This window comes from Tenrec ecaudatus, chromosome 5 (assembly GCF_050624435.1).
Source record: "Tenrec ecaudatus isolate mTenEca1 chromosome 5, mTenEca1.hap1, whole genome shotgun sequence".
NCBI lineage: Eukaryota > Metazoa > Chordata > Mammalia > Afrosoricida > Tenrecidae > Tenrec > Tenrec ecaudatus.
In genome coordinates this window covers 88382503-88410451 of record NC_134534.1, presented here as the reverse complement: position 1 = coordinate 88410451, position 27949 = coordinate 88382503, and the positions used below count along the sequence as shown (strand labels likewise).

At 36.6% G+C, this 27949-nt stretch overlaps 1 protein-coding gene across 1 annotated transcript in view; it reads right to left on the bottom strand.

Moving 5' to 3' along the window:
• Nucleotides 1–4682: 4682 nt before the first annotated feature.
• Nucleotides 4683–27949, bottom strand: part of RAB2A (RAB2A, member RAS oncogene family) — a 116374-nt gene continuing 93107 nt past the window's right edge. The window contains exons 7-8 of the mRNA XM_075549702.1: nt 8355–8423; nt 4683–5987 (exon numbers count right to left, since the gene is read on the bottom strand). Coding sequence (XP_075405817.1) covers nt 5892–5987; nt 8355–8423 — 165 coding nt within the window. The 3' untranslated portion in view covers nt 4683–5891. The remainder of the gene's footprint in view (nt 5988–8354; nt 8424–27949) is intronic.

Sequence of the window (27949 nt, the reverse complement as noted above, 5' to 3'; positions counted from 1 at the left end):
AATCTGTTGATGTTTTTCTCCACGGAGAGGGATTCACTCACTGTGTGATTAGTTGGTCATCTTGAACTGGAAACGCCTGTATTTTCTTTTTTAGAGTATGTTCTCCTTCTAATTTTTAAAGACAGTATGGTAACTGCATCCATGTCACACTTTGCCTTTGGTAGTACTCATATATCTTCAATCTAATGATCCATTACAACTTCACAGAACAAATGAAATTTAGTCTTCTATTAATTATTCCAAGACCCTCCAGTGACAAGATTCCTTTAGTGAAAAGGTGTCAGTTCTTGATTTAGTTAAAAAAAAAAAAGAAAATCATATAATGTGATTGCTAGGATTACATTCACATTAACATATATATGTATCTATGTTCATTATATTATTCTCATTAATCTTTTACTGTGCTTTTATATGGTGTGCCATAGGTATGTTTACATAGGAAAAGCCATAGTAGATATAATACCCATTTACATTCCACCAGGAACATTTCACCATGCCTCCCTATAACCTTATGAACATTGAATGTTAAAAAATTCTGCTAATCTCATAGGTGAGGCTTAATATCAGTTTTAATTTGCAGTTTGATATTTTCTTCCTTTTTTTTTTCTATTGGGCTTTGGACTTGTCCATCAATTTCTAAGAATTGACCTGAAGACTTTGTAAAGCAAAGACTGAATATATACACAAGCATTTTCAGCATAATCTCAAGTAAATACTATCTAGTATATACTAACGGAATATGAGATGTTCTCATATAGTGTTAGGTTTTATTTTAAACACCAAAGCCCATCTAGAATAGACTCAAAAGAGAAAAAGATTTGTTTCCTGTTTTGTCATAAATTCTTGTTCAGTTTGAAATGGGTTTATTATTTTAGCTCAAATCCCAAGCCACCAACCAGAGAATGAGCTTAGAATGTTTCAAAACTAGACACAAATAATTTTTTTTTTTAGCAATTGAGACATACCTTTTAGTCATTCTTTCTAAACTTTTCACTACTAGCAACAAACTTGGCGAAAGCTTTAAAAAAAATATCCTTAAAAACAAATTTAATTCATGTTGCTTATAGTGTCTGAGTAGTTAATTATATGCCCATCTTATGTGCTATTTGTTTGTCGTAATTGAGTGAATAACATTTTATAAAGATAATTTTGCATGATCTCATATTAAAATATTTAAAACATTTAACATTTAAGTTTCTACTACTAAACTTTGTTCATAAAACAAATGCCATTGATTGTGACTCATAGTGACCCCCATAGGATAGCATAAAATTGCTCCCTATGGTTTCCAAGACTATCAGTCTTTATAGGAGCAGACAGCTCCATGGAGCAGTTGGTGGGTTTGAACTGCCAGCCTTGCGACTGACATCACCAGGGCTCTTTAAACATTATAGATACTATAAAAATTGACCATACTATTAGAGATTCAACTACAGGCGTCAATCTTACATATCTGATGGTTAAAATGAGTAGAAATCACAGACATTTTATTGGCAGTCATTTAATGTAAAGGATTCACATGTTCTTTAAAAATTGTGGCTAGGCTATGATTTTGTGATTTGGTAGATAATAATTCCATTTTTGTGCTGATTTAAACAGCCAGTCAATGGAAAGGGAGTGTGGCCTACATCTTATATGGATGTTTGGTAATACTTGTTCTCTTCTCAATCCTGCATGACTCACCTTATGACCTACAATTCTTTGCCAACAGCCTGTCTGACCTGCAGCTTGTGTGTTCTTCAGCTCCTGCAACTACGCCACTCAGGAGATGCCTCCAGTCTGATGCACAAATTTGTGATTTGCCATCCTCTGTGGAGAGCTTAGCCTAAGACAATGACAGGGAGATGGGATTTGCACAGAAAACACTGCTCCACTGCTGACGACAAAGGAAGATTGAGTTGCTGTGGTGGGAGAGGAGTCTTAGGGTTTGAGCTTTTCTTGAGTATTAAAATTCACGTGCTGAACTTTGTCTTGAATTTGATATAGGCACTTTAAGGAAAAGTAGGTTATAATAGAAATTCTAATTAAACTCTATAGGTTCTTTTCACCTTTCCCTTAGCCTTTCAAGAGCTAGTTAAAAAAAAAAATCACGTAGCATTTGGTCACTTCCCACAGGAGAAACATCAATGCTTTGACAAAGTATTGGTGCATCTTCAGGGAAAACCTATAAGGTTGGTCAGTGAGTGAATTAAAAGTAATTTCTTTTACACTTAAAAATTTCTTATGCCTTTTTACAGTTTAATTGATCGATTGTGCTGTTTGGACACATTAAACACTAATGACTGATGATCTGACAGTCTCTGGGATAACCTATCAAGAATATCATATATGAAACAAGCAAAAGGTGTATAAAAAGCAAAGAAGACCAAAAAAGGGCGAGACCAAAGTGAATGTCTTAAGAGACACTAAGACTTGCTAAATGGTGTAAAAGAGGTAGACAGAAAATTGTAAAGGGCATCTAAAAACAAAACAAAAAAACCACCTTGATTATAATACAATTATAATACACCTTGATTAAAAGCCTGGAGTTTGAAAGCCAAAATGGAGTAACCTCTCAGTATATGTAAAGCTGAAAGAACTGAAAAAAAGTATATAATTCAGGCCCAGAGCTACAATACTGAAAGATGTGGGGAAAAATACCAAACCATGCAGGACGCATCAGAGGATGATGGAAGGAATACAGCTATTGTGTCAAAAAGAACCATTTCATGAGGTAGTACATGACCAAGAAGTATGGAAGAAAATTCAAGCTGCACTAAACAAAGTAGCAAAAAAGCGGCTCCTGGAATTGAAAGAACACCAACGAAAATGTTTCAACAAGATGATGCAGCACTAAAAGTACTTACTTAGGCCAAGAACTAAGACCGCCAACTGACTGGAAGAGATACATAGATGTGTCCATTCCAAAGAAAGCCCACCCGAATGCAGAAATTATTTAAAAAATATTACTATTACACACAAGTAAACTTTTTCTAAAGATAATTCAATAATAAATGTAGTAGGACATCATCAAGCTGAACCCAGAAAAGGATGTGGCATGATGGCTATCAATGATGTCATAAGGATCTTGGCTGAAAGAATACCAGAAATCGGATTATGTTTTAATGACTATGCAATCAACTAGAGACCTATTATTGAGAAGAATAGGAATTTCAGAATTTCATTGTGTTCATTTAGAAACTTTATATGGATGAAGAGACAGTCATTCCAACAAAACCAAGGGGATATTGCAATGGTTTAAAATCAGGAAAGGTGTACTTCAGAGTTGTATCCTTTCACCATACTTATTTGAAATTGGGTGAGCAAATAATTGGAAAAGCTGGACCATAGAAAGAAGAATGCAGCATTAAGATTGGAGGAAGGCTAAGTAACTTGAGACATGCTGTTAACACAACCTTGCATGCTGGAAATGAAGACTTGAAGTACTTGTTGATCAAGAACTGCAGTCTTTAGTATGGACTGATACTCAATGTAAAGAAAACCAAAATCTTCACAACTGGAACAAGAGACAACATCACGACAGAGAAAAGATTGAAGAAGTTGAGGATTTAATTTTGCTTGGATGCAGTCAATATTCATGGAATCCGCGGTCTAGACAATGGATGACCATTGCATCAGGCAAATCTGCTGCACAGGATCTTGTTGAAATGCTGAAGACAAGAATGTAACTTTGAGGACTAAGATGGCTCCTGACCCAAACCATGGCATTTTTAATCACTTAATGGTATCTGGTGTAGTGGGTTATGCATTGGGATGCTAAGGTTACCAGTTCTAAACTACCAAGCTCCGCACGAGGAAACCAAGGCTTTCTACTTCAGTAGAGTTACAGTCTCAGAAAGCACGGGGGTACTTTTATCCTCTCCTGTACGGTTGCTATGAGTTGGAATTGACGTTAAAGTTGGACAAAGAATAAGGAAGGCCACAGATAAATTTATGCATTTATATTAATGGCTTTTGAAATATGTTGACAAAGAACAAATTTATTTTGGAATAAGTACAACCAGAATTCTCCTACAGGCAATGACAGCTTTGTCTCAATTACTTTGGACATGTTACTTGGAGACACCAAAATAAATCAAACTCCCTGCCATTGAGTCAATGCTGACTCACAGTGACCCTACAAGGCAGGGTAAATCTGCCCGGGAGTTTCTGAGACTCTTTACGGAAGTAGAAACCCCGTCTTTCTCCCAAAGAGTGTCTGGCGGTTTTGACTTGGTGACCTTGCAATTAGCAACCCAAAGTGTAAACACTACACCACCAGGAGACACCAGTACCTGGAAAATTACATCATGCTAGGTAAAGTATAGGTTATTGAAAAAGAGGAAGATTCTCAAGGAGCTAGACGGACACAGTGGCTGCAACAATGGACTCAAACCTAACAGTGAGAGTGATGGCACAGGGCTGGGCAGTGTTGCGAAATTCTGTTGTCCACAGGATCCCTATCGGTGAGAATCAGCTTAATGGAACCTAACAAGCACAACATCGCCTGGCTTAGGACTAAAAAATACTTGCTTATGTCATCATCTACAAAAATAAATTAATAAAGTCAATATAGAGTTTTATCACTCTTTAATAAGATTTTTTAAAGGGTTAGTATGACCCTTTTTAAGCTTGTTTACGTATCTGTAAAAGTTGAGAACAGACTAAAAATGTACTAATAAGGTCATAATAAAAAAGAACACTTTTATATATAGGATTTTATTTTGCACGGCTATAACAATTCCATTATAGGTCACAGGAGGGAAAAAAAACCCCAAAGGATAAAACCACCACAATGAGTAAATTACTAGTTTTTCTACTTTTTAACAGGATTCCCCTCAGGCAGACACATTGTCATGTATCCTTCAAAAAAGACAAGATGCTTATTATATTTTAAAGATTACAGGCTGTCACCGAAAGAAAAATTTTACACAGTCACTGTACATTAGGGTTGAAAAACTGTCCTGTATTAAAAAAAAAAACATTTAGAAATCAGATGAATGAAAGAAAAAGAAAACATTATTGTGTTTAAGAAAAGACTCATAATGTGCCATCTGAAAGTGGATATTCATTCTTCTTGGAGTTGCTTACGTGTAGGAATTCCTTGCCTCTGCCCTTTTTATTCAACAATTTTCATTAAGGCAAACAAATCCTTTTCCAAGTGGTCTTAAGGAAATTGTGGACAAATAGCAAACTTTTGGCATTAAAACAGGTTAACACATACATACCCTTTAGTAATATACATGAAGCATATTTTTCTTGGACTAGTGACAATAAAAGATGAACATGCTCATTAACAATGTCAGAATGTTTAAAATTCAGCATCCAAGCAATTCCTAACAATGCTTCTGTAGCTTTAAGCTCTAAACAGTATAGAATTTATGCAAATGCATTAAAGAATTGAAGCTTGGCAAATTATACCCAAGCAGGTTATTAAACTATATATACAGAAAGTAAATGATAAATACAGAATTAAGAGTCCTTCTGCTTTTCCTTATAGCCTTGAAAATTGACAAAATTTTGAGGACAGTTCTGTAATATTAAACATTAGGTAACCACAGGTTCTGGGAAACCTAACTACACAAACTGATTTCAAATACTCACGATGACTTTGTAGTGTTTAATACAACTCAGTTTGTAGTCAAGGGCACGAGACAACATTTAACAAAAATAATCACATCAGTTGACCTAGAAATCAAATGTAAATAGATATGAATGCAATCTCCAAAATTTGTCTCTTTTAGTGAACATTAACCATTTATTCAAAGTTATACAAGAATTTGAAAGATTAAAGTCTTCTGTGACACAAAGCCATTTCCAATAGTTTCATGTCTCAGCTGAGCAGGAGCATAAAGGGTGAAAGAACAAGTGAGGAGGCCCCCATGCGGGCAGTTAGCACAGTGAAGTCAGACTCAGCAGCAGCCTCCTCCTGCCTGCTGTCCTCCCTGACTGCCTGCATGTGTTGCATTAGTAGCAGCATGCTGAGGGCCAATCTTAATGCCATTTGCCTGGAATAAAAGAGAAAGGAACAGTAAGTGTAACTAGATCCAATTAGACAGTATAGTTTCAGTTAACAATATCTATATGAATATGACATATCTTTGCCAAACAGCTCAAGAAAATGTATCCTATTAAACATATTTTGGCAATAGTCCAAAATAACAATTCACTGGGGATGGTTCCTTCATAAAAATGAAACAAAACCAACCAACAAAGATGTTTTTGAAAATAATCTTTTTCTTGTAAACATAAAACTGCTCTCAAAAAGTGTAGTGGGTAAAATAAAATAAGTTGCATTGCAAATAGAAAGTGTTGTCTGAAATTGTTCAAAACAATTATTTAAGTATTCTTTAAAGGATGAAAACACTCAAAGCGTAAACTGCACTGCTGGAAAATCTTTTCTCTAAACAGCATTTCTGTTCTCTGTTGCATCAGCTGGAAGGGCTAAGGGCATATGAATGTTCTGTGTCATCAATAATGTCTATGATCCACAAAGACATGGCAGTTTGCCAAGAACCCACACACAGAGTAGTTCTTTCATTCATCAAACTCACACTTCTGTCTTAACCCTCACTCTCTCAAGTGGATTTTAACTAAAAATACAACACTTTGAGAAACATAATGCAGTAGCTTCAGAAATTAAGCTCTTAAGGAAACCTTATGTCACAGTAAAGCTCAGATTTATAGTGCTTGGCAGTTGTTCTGCCACAGTAGTAGCCTTGGGGTTTCTGGCAGTAGCTCAGTATTGACAGCAGCTGATGTGGTTTCTTCTTACTCCTTTGCCTCCTCTTTAATGAAAGGCATACCCTATGGCTCATTGGTTTTGCCCCTTTGGGCCAGTAGCAACTGTTTGAGGAATCAAGGAGTTCGACTTGGCATCAAGCCAAATAAATAGCATGGACGGTTGGCTCTTGACAGTAAATTGCCATCATTGCTCCCTCTATAAGGCACAGTAAAGCAGTCAGCTACTATGTGAAAGCAGACAGAAACAACGGAGGTTCCTTTTCATACAGCGGCCCAATTACAATTCAATTTATATGGCATTAGTTCCTGAATGGCATCACAGTTAAGTCAGCTCCTGACCTATAAACATTTAAACCAATGTGAAGGGATATAGAAATTGTACTATTTGGAAATCTTAGACAAATTATTGTTTGTTTTAGCACAGAATATTAAAGTGAATGGGAGAGAACAAAGTTTGTATAGAACCTAAAAGGGATGACAAGTAAAAGCTTCCAAACAAGTTATTTTTCTTTCCCTAACTGCAACTGAAGCCAGGGTTTTCTTTCTTGAAAGCAAAGTCATAATACAGAAGGGTGAAAATATTTATGTAAAGCGCAACAATATGACACCCTCCACCTCCAAAAACAAACCAAACTTACTATTGTTGAGTCGATTCTGATTCATAGAATCTGATACATAGAAACCCTATATAGGGCAGTGGTTCTCAACCTTCTTAATACAGTTCATGTTGTGGTGACCCCCAACCATAAAATTGTTTTCATTGCCACTTCATAACTGCAATTTTGCTACTATTATGAATCAAGCGACCCGTGTGAAAGGGTCGTTCGACCCCCAAAGGAGTCACGACCCACAGGTTGAGAACCGCTGCTATAGGGCATGGTAAAATTGTCACTGTAGTTTTCTGAGACTAACTCTTTGCAGAGTAGAAAAAAAGCCTGGTCTCTCTCCAGTTTTGAACTGCTATCCTTTTGGTTAAAAGCCCAACTCGTAGCCACTATCCATTTATTTAAACGTTATGAAGTAAAAACAAATGCATAATGAGAATTTAGGTAAAAACAATGACCTTTGGTAAGCACACTAAATTATATGCACTAAAGCTTTACATTTTATCCTAATCATGATGAACAAAACCAGAGCAAATTAACTTTACAAAAGTCCAATTAAAATAAAATTCACTAACAGCCTTCTGGAAACTGCTATGCTATATTAGGCATAATTTCCAAATTGGGTATTTCCTGCTTTCACAGCAGACAACAGAGAACATCTTGAATTGGTATGAGGGTACACACATTCATTCACACACTAGAAAATTAGTCCTCCAAACAGATGACACCATATGTATGTGTGGCTGAAAGTAGATTTTTACTCTTTCTGGGGAATTTATGTTATTTTGAATTGTTTGAAATAAATGGTCAGGGTCACTTACTTTAATTCACTTTCATATAAAAGTAACTCTATTATAACATATATATTTAACAATTATATACCTATACTAGGCTTTCAGTTCAGTGATTGTAGAATAAGGTGTATTAACTAATGTAGATCCATATTAGAACTAAAAAGAAAATTATGAATCCAATAGTAAAAATCTAAATGTAAATTAATATTAGTCAATAATATGTTACATATACCTCATTATTAATGTCAAACACTCCTTCTTGAATTTTTTCATAAATTTCTTTTGCTGTATTAATAAATGCCTGAAACATAAAGGAAAAAAAATTGGTTCAGATCCTTTAAAGTCATAACAGTAAAAGAACATTATATAAAAATTCTATAGACTTCGTAATCTAGTGTTGTCAGCCATCTAAATTCATGAGGAAAAAAACCACACTATTATCACTAAGCTGATTCCAATGAGATGGAGGTCTGACATATCTACCTTCAAGTCTTTTTTTTTAAACCAATTTCAACACCAGCTGTCCTCATTCCTTCTATGCTACTGTACTCTGCTAGGCTCAATAATTCATTGCAATAGTCACACACAGCTAACACGCCATACTCATGATTGGGTGGTTTATTAGGGCAGTAACAGTAACAACTCAAGAGACAGGATACAGTTATCAATCAGGACAATTCCAAGCAGGATATGATTCGCATCTTTCTCTCAACCATTGACTTAAGAAAGGCCTTGCTCTCAGCCTGGCCTCTATCACTTGGTCTTTCTTGGTTGTTGCCTAGTCTCTGCTGCCAGGCTTTATTCCTGACTGGACTAGTAGACCCTGTTCTTGGCTATGCTAGCCACCTTTCAACCAATAATGTTTTCAAACAAGTACTATAGGTCTTTAGTTCTACTGTCAAGTAGTCAGTTCTACCCCAATCTGTTGGCTGAGCTCTTTTGTTGAGTGGATCAGGTGTCCCACTGCAGCCACCTTGTGGCAGTCTCCTGGTTTACTGCCACCCTGTCTGGCACCATTTCTTGTATCACAACTCTGACTTCTGGATCTAGGCAGGAATTTCAGGTATAAAGGATGAGCCCTACTGTTCACTCTTCTTGATGGCAGTGGGGTCATCCTCATATTCTATGGGATTAACACTTTTATACGCCTCCTCCTCCAACCAAGACCACAAATTCAATCCCTTTAGGAGGTCATAGTCACCTATTTGCGTAGTGAACTGTTCAATATCTTCAAGGGTTTTAATATACCTCATTTACATAGAAATTTATCCAGCGAGACAGTTGGACTGTCCACAATCCTTTACACAACTGTGGCCTAGAAAATCATCTAGGCAAAAACATAACCCAAGGCCAGAAAGGCCATATAAAAGGGAAAACTGTCACATTGTAAAATATCTAACATTCAAATAGATCAGGAACAAGGCAAGAATGTATAAGAATGTTTATAGAACTGTTAGCATCATTAGTCACAACTAAGAAGTAGAAACAACATAAATATCCATCATCTGTTGAATTAAAACAAAATGTCGTATGTAAGCACACAACACATATGTGCATGTATACACACACATCAGAGTATTAGCCAGAAAAAGGACGTAGCAATTCATGCTACAACGTGGATGAAACTTTTAAATATTATGCTAAGTGAAAGAAGCCAGACACAAAAAGGGAAATATTATAATTCTACTTACCGTATATACTCGTGTATAAGGTGAGTTTTTCAGCACATTTTTAATACAGTTTTTGTAGTAAAATTAGGTGCCTTGGCTGATATTCGGGTCGGTTTATACTCGAGTATATATGGGATATGAAATATTCAGAATAGGCAAGTCCATAATAGAGATAAAAATGTTAGATGTTGTTAAGGGCTTCAAGGAGGATGTACAGTGAGAAAAAACTGGGTATCACTTTATAGTGATGTTAATTTTCTGGCATTAAATACTGGTTGCATAGCTTTGTGACTACACTAAAGAACAATAACTTGTACACTTTAAATTAGTAAAATTCATGGAATTATAGCTTAAAAGAAATATAGATGGTAGGGGTGAGTGGAGGGAGAGAGAATAGTAAAACATGGAACAGCACAAAAGAAACACATGTCAACTAGATAAGCTGCATAGTCTTCCATGTGGAAGCTAAATTTTGTAGGACACTTGTCCACATAGTATAATTTGGGCCATTATATTACTTAATATAGTTATGCATGGAAACAATCAAAGGATGTTTATGATAAACAGCATTCCATGAAAATTCACAAAAGAATGCTAATCTTTGCAGTTGTATAGTACCAATGGTACAGACAAATTCAAAGTTTAAATTTAAGTAAAAGAAGTTCATGGAGAGGAACAAATCATACCTATAGTCGTTATCTACCCTAGAAATCATTTGACTTCTAAACTTGCCACAGGAGCTTTTGTTTCCTAATTAACAGGATTGATATATTTTCACCTTCAAAGGCCTTTCCACCTCCCATAGTGATCAATCTACTGCAGCTCAATTACTGTACTAAGCACACACCAGTCAGTGAAGGAGACTGCAGCAGGAACACAAAGATATGAATATGCATAAACTCCAAGTGGCTAAACGAATCATCAGAGAGGGTCATGAGACTTTACAGCTAAATAATGAGAAGAATGAATCATTGCAGATTCACCAGGCACTTAGGAACCAAATGTGCTTTTCATGTGTGCTGGAGTTAGAGTAAAGCCGAAATTGGCTTTCAGCCAATTATGAATGGCTTCATGCTCCTCAAAATTGAAGTATCCCGATAAACAGGGGGAAAAGTTATTATTCTGATGTCCTTAGAAACAAGGTTAACAATAAACTGACCAATTCATGGGGTGAGAATTCCTTATTGGGGCACATTCATGTGCACATTGCTTACTAAAACGTTACAGTAATATAAACAACTACTTGTATTACCGAAGTTTTATTTTTTAACCTACACACACATGCGCGCGCGCACACACACACACACACACACACACACACACATATTGCTCTTTCAAATCTGCTGAAAATAATTTTAAAAATCTGGCTAAAGAAAATGGGTACGTAAAATTTCCTAAGTTACTACTAATTTTATTACATAAATGGTATTTAACACTGTATTAAGCATCTTTGAGCATGCTTGTAAATGACAAATTTACGATGTACTTTATATTTAAATTAAAAACCCACTGCCATGGAGTCCATGCTGACTCATACCGACCTTATGGGACTGGTTAGAACTCAATCTGTGGGTTTCCTAGACTGTAAATCTTTACACAAGTATAAAGCCTCATCTTCCTCCCGAGGGGCTGTTGCTGGTTTTGAATTGTTCACCGTGTGGTTCAAAGTCCAATGAATAACCTCTATGCCACTTGGACTTATGGTTTATATTTGAAAGACATGTAATAATTTAGTTACAAGTTAAAGAAATTAAACATATGTCCTTTCGTAATTCCAATAGTCAAAATAAAATTGTTGTTGGACAGCGCTAGACTTACTTGTAATTCAACCTGAGTGCACATGAAAGCCATTAAGATATTTTCTACTATAAAAATGAAATGTAGTGTATGCTTCATGACAAAATTTGCATATATAAAACTACATAAATATATGATAATTAAATGCAGTCTTAAGTTTAAAACTCAATATGGTAAATCAAGACATAAATATACCTGTTTGAAAAGGTGACTTGTGTTGAGCTCCCAAATGTAAGGATGTTAATATTGTTAGGGCTTATTAGAGTTTTAAAGAAACTCCTAAAATCTATGGATATTATGGACACTACCTAACCAGTTATGTCAGCAAGATTTTCAAGAACTCTAAAACATGAGATATATATCTATTATAACAATTGTCCACTTCCTGCTATTCAGCAGAAACTAATGCACACACATATTTATCAAGATAGATATGCTTCTTAATCCATGGCCTACATGAAAAACACACATTATGTACATGTACACACATATAAAATATAAAAACACATTCTAAACACGACTTGGTAAATAATTTCAATGCAGTAATATATTGTTCCCAGAATGTGTTTAATTTGAATGTCTAATCTGTTCTTTTAAAAATACTTTCTCATTCATTACTTATTTGTGAATAGGTGTAAAGTTGGTACTGAAAAAAATCTTTATAAACAATCAGTCACCCTTAGCAAATACTCCGAGAAGCTGGCCTACATGAAGAACACACATCAGGATTGAAGGAAGACTCATTAACAACTTGTAGTATGCAGATAATGCACTTTGCTTACTGAAAGTGAAGACTTAAAGCATTTACTGATGAAGACTATGTAACATTTGGTATGGGTTACATCTTAAAAGGAAGCACATATCCTCACAATCGGATTATTAGGCTGTATTGCAATACATGCATAAAATACTGAAGCTGTCAAGGATTTCATTTTACTTAGAGCAACATTGAATATCCATGGAAGTAGCAGTCATAACACCAAAAGACACAGTGGGCAAATCTGCTGCACAAGATCTTTTTAAAGTGTTCAAAAATAAAGGCGCCACTCTCAGGAGTAAAGTGTGACTGCCACAAGGTACAGAGATTTCAATGACTTTAATACACATGTGAACACTGGACAATGAAAAGACGGACAACAGAAAACTATGGCAAAGAATATTCAATGTACTGTGCACTACCAGAAGAATGGACAGATCTATTCTGGAAAACGTATAGCCAGATGGAACTGGGAAATGAAAATGGTGAGACTTTGTCTCAAATATTCTGGACATGCCCCTGGGGACATAATTTAAACCAAGTTGATTATTTAAATAAACATGATTAGATTTTTATTTTAAACATTTATATGACAGTAAAAAATTCAATATAAATATCATCAAGTATCAACTCTGTGATAAATATCACAGGAAAAAAATTACAAACTGACAACACTGGATGAACTAGATAAATACTTTATACTAAAATTCACACACACACACATAAAAGGCATTCTGCAATATACAATGCCCATTCCTGACACAAACATGTTTTTTTGGTATATGAAGTCCAGGAGTGATGAATCTATGGGGACAGCAAGAAGAATTAGAGTTTGAGGGGTGAGAGGTGGGGGGTATACACTGGTAGTAGTGGCTAAAAGGGAGATGATGTCAAGGAGTCCAGGAAGGAAAAAGTGTTTGGAAACGGATTGTGGTAGTAATTGTACAATACTGGCTTGATGTGCGTGAATTATGGAATTATATATGTATTAACTCCCAATTAATAATAAATTAAAAATAATAAAGATCCTAAAAGGAAAAACAAAAATAGGGATAAAAGAGAAATTTCTCAACACAATAAAGATCTTATCCAACATCTCACTAAATATTTCCCTGTGAAGTGGAACCAGACAAAGATGCCCCTTATTACCACCTGTATTTGACATCATGCTGGATGTCTTAGCCAGAACCATTAAACAACAACAACAAAAAGAAAATACAACTGGGTAAAGAAGAAGTGAAATTCTGTTTACAGACGATATGATTTTATATGTAGACAATCTCAAAGATTCAACAAAAAAGACTGTTGGAAATAACTGAATGATTTGGTAATGTGGCATGACACAAGATTAACAAGCCAAGAGCAAATGGATTTCTGTACATCAGAAGACAGTTCTGAAAAAGACATAAAAAATAGTATCATTTACAATGTTGTTGGGTACTATGTATAACACAAGTACCACTGCCTGGCCCTGTGTTATCCTCAAGATTTTCTTATGCTCGAGCCCTCCTTTACCAGCCATGGTCCTCGTTTCTAAGAGTACTGTGGCTATAATTCTCCCAAGACAGGTTTAAAAAAAAAAAAGTTTATGGTATTGTCAATATTCTTCCCCAACACCACAAGTACAACTATTTTCCTTTGGTTTTCTTTATTCATTGTCCAACTGTCACATGCATATGAGATGATAGAAAATATCTTGGCTTGGGTCAGGTGCAACTTGGTCCTCAAAGAAACATCCTCGCTTTTCAACACTGTAAAGAGATCCTGTGCAGCAGATTTACCCTATGCAATGCATAATTTAATCTCTTGACTTCTGTTTCCACGTAAATTTTGATTGTGGGTCCAAGAAGGATGGAATTCTTGAAAACTTCAATGTTTTCTGTTTATCATGATGTCCGGTTGTGAGGATTTTGACTTTCTTTACAGTGAGTTGTAATCCATTTTGAATGATGCAAACCTTGATCTTCAACATCAAGTGCTTCAAGTCCTTTTCATTTCAGCAGTTTTTTTCATCTGCACATCGCAGGTTAATAACCTTCCTCCAATTCTGATGCTGCAATCATTTTCATATAATCCAACATCTCTGATTATTTGCTCAGCAAATAGATGACTAAGAGTGGTGAGAGGATATAAGCCTGATGCACACCTTTCCTGATTTTAAACCATTCTCTTGTTATGCTCACACAATTACCTGGGTATGGAAACCTATTATGACATAATAGATGCAGGTACTCCAATGTTCATCACTGATTGTTTATGATATTAAAAAGTTGGAAACAACCTAAAAGCCCTTCTGTAGACTGGGTTAAGAAACTATGGTATATAGACACGATGGAATACTACGCATAGCTGAAAAACAATGATGAAACTATGCAAACTCACTACATGACCTTAAGTGGAGAATGTTATGTTGAGTAAAGTTAGTCATTCACACACAAAAAAAGTCTAGATGAGATCACTGCTTTAAAGACAAAACAGGCAGTGACTCTCAGGTCAACTCAATTGACCTCCGAGGCAATGGTGTGGTCTGACTGTTAGAGGCTTATAACTCATTTCTCATTCCCTTATTTGTGTAACATAAAGATCCCTTCCTTCAAGGGAAGCCTCATCTCAAGGAGGGTCAGTTTCTAATTTGGTCAGGAGTGGAAGAGGGCTGACTACTCCATGCCGTGTGGTAATACCAAATACCTGGCCTTGTGGTCACCCTAATTGGGCAGGCATGTCTATATTGGTATTGTCCTTGGTGACCCAGGCCCCACACTATAAGTTACTTGGAATTTACGTTTTGTATTCTCAAGGTGTACAATATATTACATAGGTGACATCAAAAGGACCAATTTGGAAAACTCATTGAGTGATTTGATAATGTGGCAGGACACAAGATTAGCAAGCCAAGAGCAAATGGATTTTACAATTAAGGTAACTGGATTTTACCTTAAACACATTACTGATTAAAGAAACTGATATACTCTTTTGGACATAAAGCCGTGGCTCCCCAGTAAAAGAAGAGGACCGTGAACCCAAGGTCAGGGATTTAGAAGTCATTAGAAAAAAAAAAGTCATTACACTTCCATTCAAACTTCTTGCTTCTGAAGTTTTATAAGAAGCAAGTGGGTGGAGAGCAAAAGTTTTGAGAATGATGAGGGCAACGAATGTACAAATGTGCTTTACACAATTGATGTATGTATGGATCGAGATGGGTGGTGTATGAGTCCCTAATAAAATGATTTTTTAAAAAAAGAAGAAGAAGCAAGTTAAGACTATTACACATCTGCCAGTCTGATATTTTCTTAGCTTTTTGTAACAGGTTTTAGTTCTGCTGTACTGTATGAGTGTTATTGTATTTTGTGCTCAGTGCTCTCATTGTTTTCTTAAACAGTATTCAGTAATTTAAGTTTTTAAATCATGTATATGTGAATCCATTACATGTAGTCTAAAAACCTTTCCTATATATGTAAATACCCTTTAGCTCAAGAGTATTTAAAATTCTGTATCATTGGCTAGTCAAATGACACTATTACTAGTTATCCAGCCCCACGGAGGTTACTTACACTCTCTCTCAAAAAGCGGCAAATACTGCCACGAAAGTGGACATGTATACATAAGTCTTGGCTATATGAATGGATCTTGAGCTTGCACTTGTCCATCTGCCCTAATCTAAGAACAATCAGTTCTCATGATGCAGACTTGCTCACTATTTTCCCACCTGAAGGGATCATTGAAGATATAGGTGCTACAGTTAAGTGTACCTGGCTCATAAAATGAAGTGTCTCGAGTCTTAAAACCTTGTCTTAAAACGAGCAGTTAACAAGTGCTGTGTGAGCTAAGCCCACACAGAAATACACATGGAAGAAGCACACCAAGGATTGAAAATAATGAAATACAAAGACCAGCGGAGGGAAATGTATTAGTTATTAAATTCTGAGCATCCAGTTTGCAGAAGGTCAAGGAGGACAGTGAGAGTACAAATCCATTTGCAGAGTCCTTGTGGGGATTAAGTCCCCAGGAACATCCTCAGACCATTGGGACATGAAGAGTTTGCCCTAAAATAGAAATGCATTGGAAAGTAAATTATTGCATATATATTTAAAACGTAATAACTTATCACTTGCTTTCCCTTTTGACTTACTGTTTGTTCTAGTTTATATTATTTTTCTCCCTTCTTCTGGACTAGGTTATTCTGTGCATCAGTTATAGTTGTTGGGCTTTTCTTTGTGTGATTTTCTTTATGTGAAATCCAGGATAAGCATATCAATAAAGACAGTCATTAGATTAACAGTTTCTTAGTGTGTTATCAAGGGACACAGGGAGGAAATGGGGAACTAATAACAATGAGTAAAAGAAAGAATAGTATGTTTTTTAGAGGTAATGACTGTACAATTCAACCATATTCAAGCCACTGAACTGTATATGTCAATAAAACAGATGAAAAAATATGCTTTGCTAGAAATGTTAACTCAAAATTCCTACAAAATATACATTTTTAACATTTCCATAGACATACAAAAACACCTATTTTTCAATCACATTCTTAAGAGTTGTACATCACTACAATCAATTCTAGGACATTTTTTATTCTTTGTACTAGTTGTTGCTAGCGCTCCTTTTCCCTCTAGCCTGTCATCATGTCCCTTTGAATCTAATGATTGAGCTGTAAAAGTTTACCTAATCTGAGTTTGATATACAGAAAACCATATAAAATCAAGACCAATACAAACACAATGAAACAAAGAAAAGCTTAACCAGTGTTACTTTGTCTATTTTCCAGGTTACAGGAGCAAACTATGAGAGGGAGGGGAAGGGCAAAAAAAAAGTGTCTTTGTGTGTGTGGCAAGGAGCGATGAGATCACGGTATGAGGACCCGATAGTGGGAGTCTCATGGACTCAAGACCAAGGACTGTAGCAGTGGGAACAGAAGATTTGGGCTCCTAGTGGCAGAGTATAAAGGTAGTGATGATGGCTCAAAATTTGATGTTTGACATAAAAAAAAAAATACAGAATACACTTCTGAACAGCTTTCATCTAAAATTTTTATATGTGTTGCTATTGAATGGGGTAAGATTTCGTAACCTGGGAAATCCATCCATTTAAGATACTTAAATTCTTAATACCAGATAAGTGAACTAAGTTCATGATATATCTCAAGTAAAATTTTAGTATTCGTTAATATCAAACTAAAAAAAACTTCACTGACATCACATTGATTCTGATTCATAGGAGACCCCGTAAGAGAGTCGAATCGTCCCCTTTGGAAGCAGAAAGCTTCATCTTTCTCCCAGGAGTACCTGATGGGCTTGAGCCACTGACATTAAGGATAGCAGTACGATATAACCTTCCAACCAGCATGGTTCCTTACTGGTTAATAGGTAATGTAGCCCAGAGGAATTACTGAAACCTGAATGAAGGCAGAACATGATAGTGGGACAAGAGGAAAGTCAAAGGAAATAGAAGATCTAGAAGGCAAAGGACATTTATAGAGATCTAAATATAGACATGTACATATACAAAATATTCATGTAAAACAAGAGGGAAATCGACTTATGAACATATATTTATATGTTAAATATTAAGGTAGCAGATGGACATTGGGCCTCTACTCAAGTATTCTCTCAACCCAAGAACACTTCGTTCTAATAACCCAGCGTTCTGTGATGCTCACCTTTCTGACATGATCGCTTTAGACAAAATGGGTGCAAAAGCAAATGTGAAGAAAGTTGATGGTGCCCCACTATCAAAAGATATAGCATCTGGTGTCTTAAAGGGTTGAAGGTAAACAAGCAGCCATCTAGCTGAGAAGCAACAAAGTCAACATGGATGGAGCACACCAGTCTATGTGATCATGAGGGGTTGATGGGATCAGGTATCAGGCATAAAAGAACAAAAAATCATAACATTGTGAATGAGGGGGAGTGCAGAGTAGAGACCCAAAGCCCATCTGTAGACAACTGGACATCTCTTTACAGAAGGAGATGAGCCAGTCATGGTGCAGGATAGCACTGTTGAAACATACAACTTTCCTCTAGTTCTTTAATGCTCCCCCCCACCCCAACTATCATGACCCAATTCTACCTTATAAATCGATCTAGACCAGAGCATGTACACTGGTACAGATAAGAACTGGAAACACAAGGAATCCAGGACAGATCAATCCCTCAGGACCAATAATGAGAGTAGTGATACCCGGAGGGTAAGGGTAAGGTGGGGGGAGGAAGGGGGAACCGATCACAATGATCTACATATAACCCCTCCCAGGGGGATGGACAACAGAAAAGTGGGTGAAGGGAGACATAGGTCAGTGTGACACATGAAAAAAAAAATTATCAAGGGATAGTGAGGGAGGGAGGGTGTGGGAGGGGGAAATTAGTTGATACCAAGGGTTCAATTAGAAACTATTTTGAAAATGATGGCAACATATGTACAAATATGCTCGACACAAAGAATGTATGTATGGATTGTGATAAGAGCTGTGAGTCACCAATAAAATGATTTTTTAAATAAATCATTTTATTGGGGCTCATACGCTCTTAACACAATCCATACATACATCAATTGAGTAAAGCATCCTTATACATTCGTTGCCCTCATCATTCTCAAAATTCACCTTCCTTGTAATCAGCTCATTTTCCTTTTCCCCTCCCCCTCCCTTCTCCCCCATGAACCCTTAATAATTTATAAATTATTTTATCTTATCTTACACTGCCTGGCGTTCTCCCTTCACCCACTTTCCTGTTGTCCATCCCCCAGAGAGGAGGTTATATGTAGATCCCCGAGATCGGTTCCCCCTTTCTACACCCCTTTCTCTCCTGGTATTGCCACTCTCACTGTTGGTCCTGAGGGGTTCATCTGTCCTAGATTCCCTGTGTTTCCAGATCCCAACTATACCGCTGTGCATCCTCTGGCCTAACCAGATTTGCAAGGTAGAATTGAGATCATGATAGTTGGAGGGGAGGAACCGTTTAAGAACTAGAGGAAGGTTGTGAGTTTTCATTATTGCTACACTGAACCCTGACTCATTTTCTTACCACTACCCCTCTGCAAGAGATGTCCAGTTGCCTACAGATGAGCATTCGGTCCCCATCATGCACTCCCCTCATTCACGATGATATGGTCCCGCGCCCCCCCCCCTCCACCTTTGTTGCTTGAAACCTGGTCCCCTTGGCCCTTCATGATCACACATGTTGGTTGTGCTGCTTCCATGTGGGCTTTGTTGCTTCTGGGCTAGATGGCCGCTTGTTTACTTTTAAGTCCCCAGACGCTATATCTCGCAATAGCCAGGCACCATCAGCCTTCTTCACCACACTTACTTATGCACACATTCGTCTTCAGTGTTTATGGGAGTGAAGGTGATCACACGATGATGGTTTTTGCTCTTTGGTGTCTGCTACCTGATCCTTTCAACACTTCGTGTTCACTTAGGCTTGTGTACTCCTTCTGTGGGCTTCGTTGCTTCTGAGCTAGATGGCCACTTGTTTGCCTTTAAGCCTTTAAGACCCCAGATGCTATATCTTTTTGATAGCCGGATACCATCAGCTTTCTTCACTACGTTTGCTTACGCACATGTCTGTCTTCATCGATCATGTCGGGAAGGTGGGTATCATGGAATGACCGTTTAGCTGAGCGAGATGCTATTGTATGGATGGAGTATGCACGAGGAGGTCCAATGTCCACCTGCTACCCTACTACTGAACCTAAAAATATATGCACCTAGATTAAAAAAAAATCTTTCAAACATGAAATCTTAATGCTCATTATAGTGCTTGTGATATAAAAGCATTGAACTGATTACAACTTCACATTTCAAATAGTCAAATTTGAGGATTTTGAATTTGAGGATTTAAATTCCTGTTAAAAAAATCATTATAGTTTAATCCCATTTTCCACGAACTTTTTCAAGTCTTTCATATTTGCAGAGAAATTGATGAAGCTATCTTTCTATTATCAAAAGATTTCACGAATAGTACTGTGAAACAGTTTCTTGAAGGGCCCATGATTATGAAGTCTTCTTTGTAGCCAACTTAATTGTGTGGGCTTCCTGCTTTCCCTTGCACTGCCTTAATCCCTTATTGGAAATCTCATTCGATCTTCATTTATCCCTAGCCCTCTTCCTACCCTCTGGCTTTACCTTGATTAATTTCCATGCTCAGTTGTTCATTTTCCTCATTATTCTTTTATAACACAGTAATCTTTCAAAGCCAGGCAGCAGTTATCTAAATGGCACTGACAGTTAAAACTTAAGCAAGTTGAAGATTGGGAAAACACAAAATAAGATGCCTTGGCTTCACAAAGATTTAAGATTTCGGCTAATAACAGGAAGATCTGCAGCTCCAATCTACCAGCAGCTTTCACTTGAGAAATGTCCTGGCAATCTGCTTCCCTAAAGATTTCTTATGGGACAGTTCTACTCTGTTATATCGAGTTGCTAAGAGTTGCAATCAATAATAACAGCATGACTGAAAATAAACTTTATATATAACTTATATATGTATAAAGGCTAGCAAGACAGAGAAAATATCAATATGCTGATATGTTTCTTACATATCATTTGACATTTACCCAAGAACACCTATTAAAGGGTCACTGCATACAAATTATGGTTAACATTGGGAAAAGTGAGAATTCCAATACTCTTAATTAAGCTCCAGTGGAACCTATACACTGACATTTACTCAAACACATCATGTGGATACTGTGCGGTTTCAAATTAGGAATGGTGTGTCACAGGGTTTATCTTTTCATCATATTTACTCAACTTGTATGTTAAGCAATAAACTGAAAAGAATGTCACATTAGGAGGGGGGGAGACCCACTATTAAGCTGAGAAATACAGAGGACACAACCTTATTGAAACTGGCAAAAACTTGTAGTACTTACAGATAAAGAACCAAGACCACAGCGTTGGTATGGGCTATGCTGCAACATATTAAAAATACAAAAATCCTCACAACTGGACAAATAAGCAATATCATGAAGTTGTCAAGGATTTAATTTTACTTGGATCCACAATCAGGGCTCACAAAAACAGTTTCTAAGAAATCAAGTAACTTACTGCACTTGACAAATCTGCAGCAAAAGACCTCTTCAGAGTGTTACAAGGCAAAGAGAACACTGTGAAGATTAAGGTGCACCTGCCTCATGTCAAGATATTTTCAATTGCCTGCAAACACTAGATAATAATTTATGAAGACCAAAGAATTACTAATGCCTTTGAATTAAAATATTGAAGAATGTTAAACAGATGGAAGAAGCACACTCAGAATGGTCCCTAGGTGCGAGAATAGCAAGCCTTTATCTCACATATTTTAGGCATGTTATCAGAAAGGCCAGTGAAAAAGAGGAAATCCCTCTACGAGATACAGACTGACACAGTGGTTAACAGTGGATTGAGACACAGAATTGATGGTTGAGGATGGCGTAAGAGTGGGCAGTTTCATTCTGTTGTACGAATGTGTCAGAATTGACGTGAGAGCACCCAATACCATAACAAGAAAAACATTCAGCACCTCTTTCAATACAAGGAAGAAGAGCACATAGTTCCTATCTATTTAACTAAAACAATTTAGTTGGAAGACATAAGAACAGTGACTTAAATCCCATTTAAAGGTGCAGGAAAAATAAACTTTTGGCACTTATTAACAGAATATATTCAAAAGAATAAATTCAGAATATTCAAATATATAAGAACGTCATGGCCACTGTATTTAAAAGTCCTTCAAAGATTATGAGAAAGAATACAAGAGATGGGAGAATGTTTACTTTTATTATGGTTTAACAGATTTAAAGCCACAATACTAAAAACAAATTCTAGTATGGCTTTCAATAGACTAACCTTTTAAAACACTTCCTTATGTAATGTGCTGCCACCTGGTGGCAAAGAAAAATGATAGAATTTGTTAGTAAACTTCAAAATTAAACAAATTTGGACAGTTTTAACGCAACATTATAAAAATATGTGGGTGAACAAAACATTATAAAACAAGCGACTTAGTATTTTTTTCTTTTCGAACTAGTAAACAAGAAGGAATTGAAACCCAAACTCATTGCCATTGAGTTGTTTCTGAGTCAGGGTAGAACTGCTCTGTGGGTTTCTAAGACTAATTATTTACAGGAGCAGAAAGCCTCATCTTTCTCCTGAGAAGTGGCTGGTGGTTTAAAATTGCCGATCTTGTAGTTATCAGCTCAATGAGTAACCACTATGCTACCAGGGATCCTACAAAAGTTTAACTAGAATATTTTAAATCATATTTCTCAATAGCTAACCCATGCTGTGTAATTACCAGTGTCCATTTGCATAAACTAAAATAGGCAATATTTACTAAGTACTTAAACAATTGTGTAAGATACCATGTCATTGGCGAAAGGGGAATATGGTTGCCAGGTGACAAGCACGGGAAAATCTCCTCAGCAACTATGGAGAGGGTCTGCTAGGAGGTATATCTTGTACTTCGTGGCAGTCAAATATTCAACTTAAAAACTAAATAGACCCAAGTTTTTTAAAGTAGGAAAGCAGCAACACTTGCGGACAGATAACTCACTATCACTGACCAGCAGTGTGTGTTGCTTCTGTGAGGTTTGCTTTCTCTGGTTCAGATTATTTTTCCAGGCCCCTGAGGCAACCCAGTCAGTCAAGCCCCTGGTGGATAGCAGATTACATGGGCAGCTTGGTGCAGATATAAGCAATACTCGTGCATCACTTTTCACCATTCTCCCCATCCCATCCTCCTTTCCTGCTTTATTCTCTGGTGCATTCCCTCCTACATGTGCCCAACCTCAGGCACACAACACACCTGTACCATAATACCAGCACCAAAAGAACAGGTATTCCACACACATAGTGGTTTTATTTTTTACATTATTTTCTTTGGTTTTTGTACTTTTGTTCTATTATATTACTTTTGTTACCTTTTTTTCCTAGTTCTATCCTATTTCCTCTTCCAGTGTTCTCTTTCAGCAAGAGCCCACCCTCCAGAGAATACACATTTCTTCAGGCAAAAACAAGCAAGTCTGTAGATTAGGCATATCCACCCAAAGAAGGGCTTTCTCTGCATCCCCTCATTTTCCCCTCTGATTGCAGACACTTCCATAATTCATGCTGCCACAGCAGCAAAACTTCAGCCTTTGGGTTCTTTTCTCTCTCCGTTCCCCTGCACCCATTATCTCTTTCTTCTCTTTTTATTCTCATGAAATATATTCCCATAAAATGTACTAATTCTAATATCCCATTAAAATATATCTTGCCGTTATTTTTACAAATCTGCTGGCCTATACAGACAACTGCTTATTCTATTATTATTTTATTCTCTCTTCTCCACGACTTTCCTCACCTACCCCCCCCTCCACTTTTCTCCATTTCACCTTTGTATGTTTTCTAGTTCCTATTAACCTCCCCCACATCATTAGATAGAGCTAACTACCTCTATACAACCACACACCACTAATTACCATGATGACAAATAAACAACAGTCAAACACAAGTGGGGTTTTTGGGGGGTGAGGTGGGAGGTAGCCCTTGGTACACCACCTACTCAAATTAACGCAGACAAATGTAGAAAACCTGAACACACCCACTGATAACAGAAGAAACAGAGAAGAACATCAAGAAAATTCCATTTGGAGCTTATACACAATTCTAAATTTCTTGCCACAGAAATAATGAGTGCTGACAGTGCTTCATTAGCTTGTTGAAGTATTTCAATTGGTATTTGAGGTATGCTGAATAGGCTCTTCCTTTTTGGTTTTCTAACTCCATGTCTTTACACAATGCACCATAATAATTCACTTTTTTCTTCTTAAGTTGTCCTTCATATGTGTTCAATGCTTTTTTTCTTCAGCATTTTTCTTATTCACTTTAGCTACTCTAAGCTTAAGAGAAAGTTTGCATCCATACTAACATCTACTTTGGCCTTTCTTTCTTATTATTTTAATGATCTTTTGTTTCTTCGTGAATGATATTCTTGATGTCATTCCACAAGTCCTCAGTTCTTTGTTCTTTAGTGTCCAATGGATCAAATCTGTATTTTAGATAGTTTCTGAATTCATAGGGAGGATATGTTCAAGATTGTACTTTGGTTCTTGTGGGCTTAATATTCTTCAGCTTCAACATGGGTTTATGTAAGAGTAATTGATGGCCTGTTCAACAGTTGGCCATGGTTTTGTTTTGGCTGATGATAGCTTCTTCATAACTCCACAGATGTAGTCCATCTGGTGAGGTCCACACACAAATGATATTGTTAGGTAATGTCAATTTGGTTCCGATTCATTGTGACCCTATGTACAACAGAATGGTACCAACAGAATGGTCCTGTGCCATCAGGATTGTTATGGTGGAGCTCCCTGTTACTGCCACTACATCAATCCATCTCCTTGACTATCTTCTTTTCACTGGTCATCTATTTTACCAGGCAATATTCTTTACCAATACCATAATTTGAATGCACCAATTCTTCTGTGATCTTCCTTATTCATTGTCCAGCTTTCCCCTTCACACAAGGTGATTAAAAATACCAAGAGCTGTCTAACACGAACCATATATAAATAAATGGATTTTGGGTTCACACTTAATTCTAGCCTCAATCTAAAAACAATTATTTTTTATAACATGATCTTGCTTGATGCTTGTCTTCATGATGAATTCACTGAAAATCTGGGTACTATAGCTAAGTTTGATCAAGAAAGGAGATGGTGCCAGGCTTTCAAGAATAGCATCTGAAGTCTTAAAGGATTGTCTTAAGCAGCCATCTAAGTGAGGTATCGAGTCCACATGGAACAAGCATGCTAGCCTGTAAATAATATAATCCAAGTCCAAAGGATCAAACGGTTTCAGAGCTTAACTTGTGAACAGCTGGTTTGCAGAAAGCCATGGATGATGTTGGAAGCTCAAAATTCAGGGTCCACACATATATCAAGCCTCTAGTGAATCCCCTTGTGACCATAGTTGAGAGAATAGCCTTGTATCAGACAGAGAGCATTGTAAAGTCGATTATGGTAGATATAGTTGGGTTAAAATGTAATACCTTATTTGATCTCCCTTTCAACCCATTTAAACATTGGTTCAATTATAAACAAAGTAAGGTGAAGGGAAAATGCATGTGGATGAAGCCTCTTGTGAATCCCTCTGTTCATTGACCAGGGGTGTGATTAGCCTTGCTATCATGCAGAGTGCACTGGAACGCATGCTATTGCTTAGATATACTTAGGTTAAAATTCAACACCTGATGATTTGATCTTTCTTCTGACCATTTTAAATTTGTTGTAATTTTTACTATTTTCTGCTTTCTTTGTGGTTCAGGTTTTTCTCTGCTAGACTTTGTTATTGTTGTTGGGTGTTTTTAATTTTATTTTTGTATATTTTTTCTATATGAAGATAGCTAAATCCCTAGAGACAGTAACTGGATTAATGGTTTCTTGGGGGTATGGCAAGAGAGGCTGTGGGAAGTAGGAAGCTAGTAACACCGAGTATAAGAAGAAAATGTTCTAAAATTAATTGTAATAATTTTACAAGCTCTTCTTCATATGAATGATCTATTTATTGAGTTGTATGATATACAGATCATGTGCCAATAAATTGTTTGAAATAATACTATGGTTTGGGTCAGATGCACCTTAGTTTTCAAAGTGACATCCTTGCTCTTCAAGCTCTCAACAGATCTGCCAGGTACAACACGTTCTCTAATTTCTTGACAGCTATTCCCATGTGTTGATCCTGGATCCAAGCAAAATGAAATTCTTGACAACAATCTTTTGTCCATTTATCATGTTGTCTATTGGTCCAGTTATAAAGATTTTTTTTTTCACATTGAGTTTTAAGCTGTACTGAAGGCTGCAGTCCTTGATCTTCATCAGCAAGTGCTTTAAGTTCTCTTTGCTTTCAGCAAGCAAGGTTATGTCATCTGCATATCTCGGCTTGTTAGTAAACCTTCCTCCAATCCTGCCCTTCTTCATATAGTTCAGCTTTTTGTATTATTTGCTTAGCATAAACATTTTGCCTGATCTTAAACCATACAGTATTATATATTTGTTTGCATTACTGCCTCATGGTCCATGTATTGTTTTCACAAGAGTATAATGAAGTGTTCTGGAATTCCCATTCTTCTCAATGTTATTTGTTGTTTTTTTATTTAAAATCATTTTATTGGGGGCTCTTACAGCTCTTATCACAATCCATCCATCCATTGTGTCAGCACATTTGTACATAGGTTGTCATCATCATTTTCAAAACATTTTCTTTCTACTTGAGCCCTTGGGGATCAGCTCATTGCCCCTCCCTTCCTCATCCCTTGATAATTTATAAATTATTATTATTTTTCATGTCTTATACTGACCACTGTCTCCCGTCACCACTTTTCTGTTGTCCATTCCCCAGGATTGGGGTGGTGGGGGTAGGGTGTAATTTAATCTGTTATATTATTCTCAGTCCAATGCCTTTGCATTAGTCAGTAAAACACAAGTAAACATGTTTCTGGTATTCTCTGCTTTCAGCAAAAGTGTCCATATGTATAGTCACCATATATGTGTTGAAAAAGATATTTGCAACGAAGATGTCATTGGCCTTGCAAAATTATATCATTCAATTTCTGGTTTCATTTTTATGACCAAAACTTTATTATCTAACTACTGATCCTTCTTGTTTCCAACTTTCACATTCTGATCACCAGTAATTATCAATGCATCTCAATGCATTGTTTTATCTACTTCAGACTTCATATATCCATAAAAGCCTTCAATTTCTTCCTCATTGGCATTGGTAATTGGTGCATAAATTTGAATACTTGTATTAACTCATTTTATTTGTAGGTATATGGATACTAGCCTATTACTAATAGTATTGTACTTCAGGATGATCTAAACAGCGTAGATTTTATATGCACATATATCTATATGCATCTACACTCAACCGGTAATATTTTTCTTTGTACATTTAAAGCATCATAGTCTACAACTTGCTTTTTGCACTCAATGTTATATTTTTCGGACTGGATTATTATATTTAGTTCTTTTGTCCTTAAATAATTTATTTTTGATGTTGAGAATTATATAGCAGAACATACACAAATTCCACAACTTAAAAAAATTTAAAAAATCATTTTATCTCATCCATCTCCCATCACAATCCATACATACATCAATTGTGTAAAGCACATTTGTACATTCATTTCCCTCATCATTCTCAAAACATTTGCTCTCCACCCAAGTCCCTGGCATCAGGTCCTCATTTTTCCCCTTCCTCCCCCCTCCCTCATGAACCCCTGATAATTTATAAATTGTTATTTTGTAATATCTTGCTCTGTCCCACGTCTCCCTTGCCCCACTCTTCTGTTGTATGTTCCCCAAGGAGGAGGTCTCATGCAGATCCTTGAAATAGGTTCCCCATTTCCAACCCACCCTCCCTATACCCTCCCAGTATCGCCACTCACACCACTGGTCCTGAGGGGATCATCCGCCCTGGATTCCCTGTGTTTCGAAACAACTAAATATACAAAAGAGTGACAATGATTACATTCCTGTTGTTATGTAACTATTATTAACCCTTCATTTTGAGCTGTCACTTCCCCACTTACACAAACCACTGCCTTCTGAGATTTCTAATTTTTCTAGCTGCTGACAGTT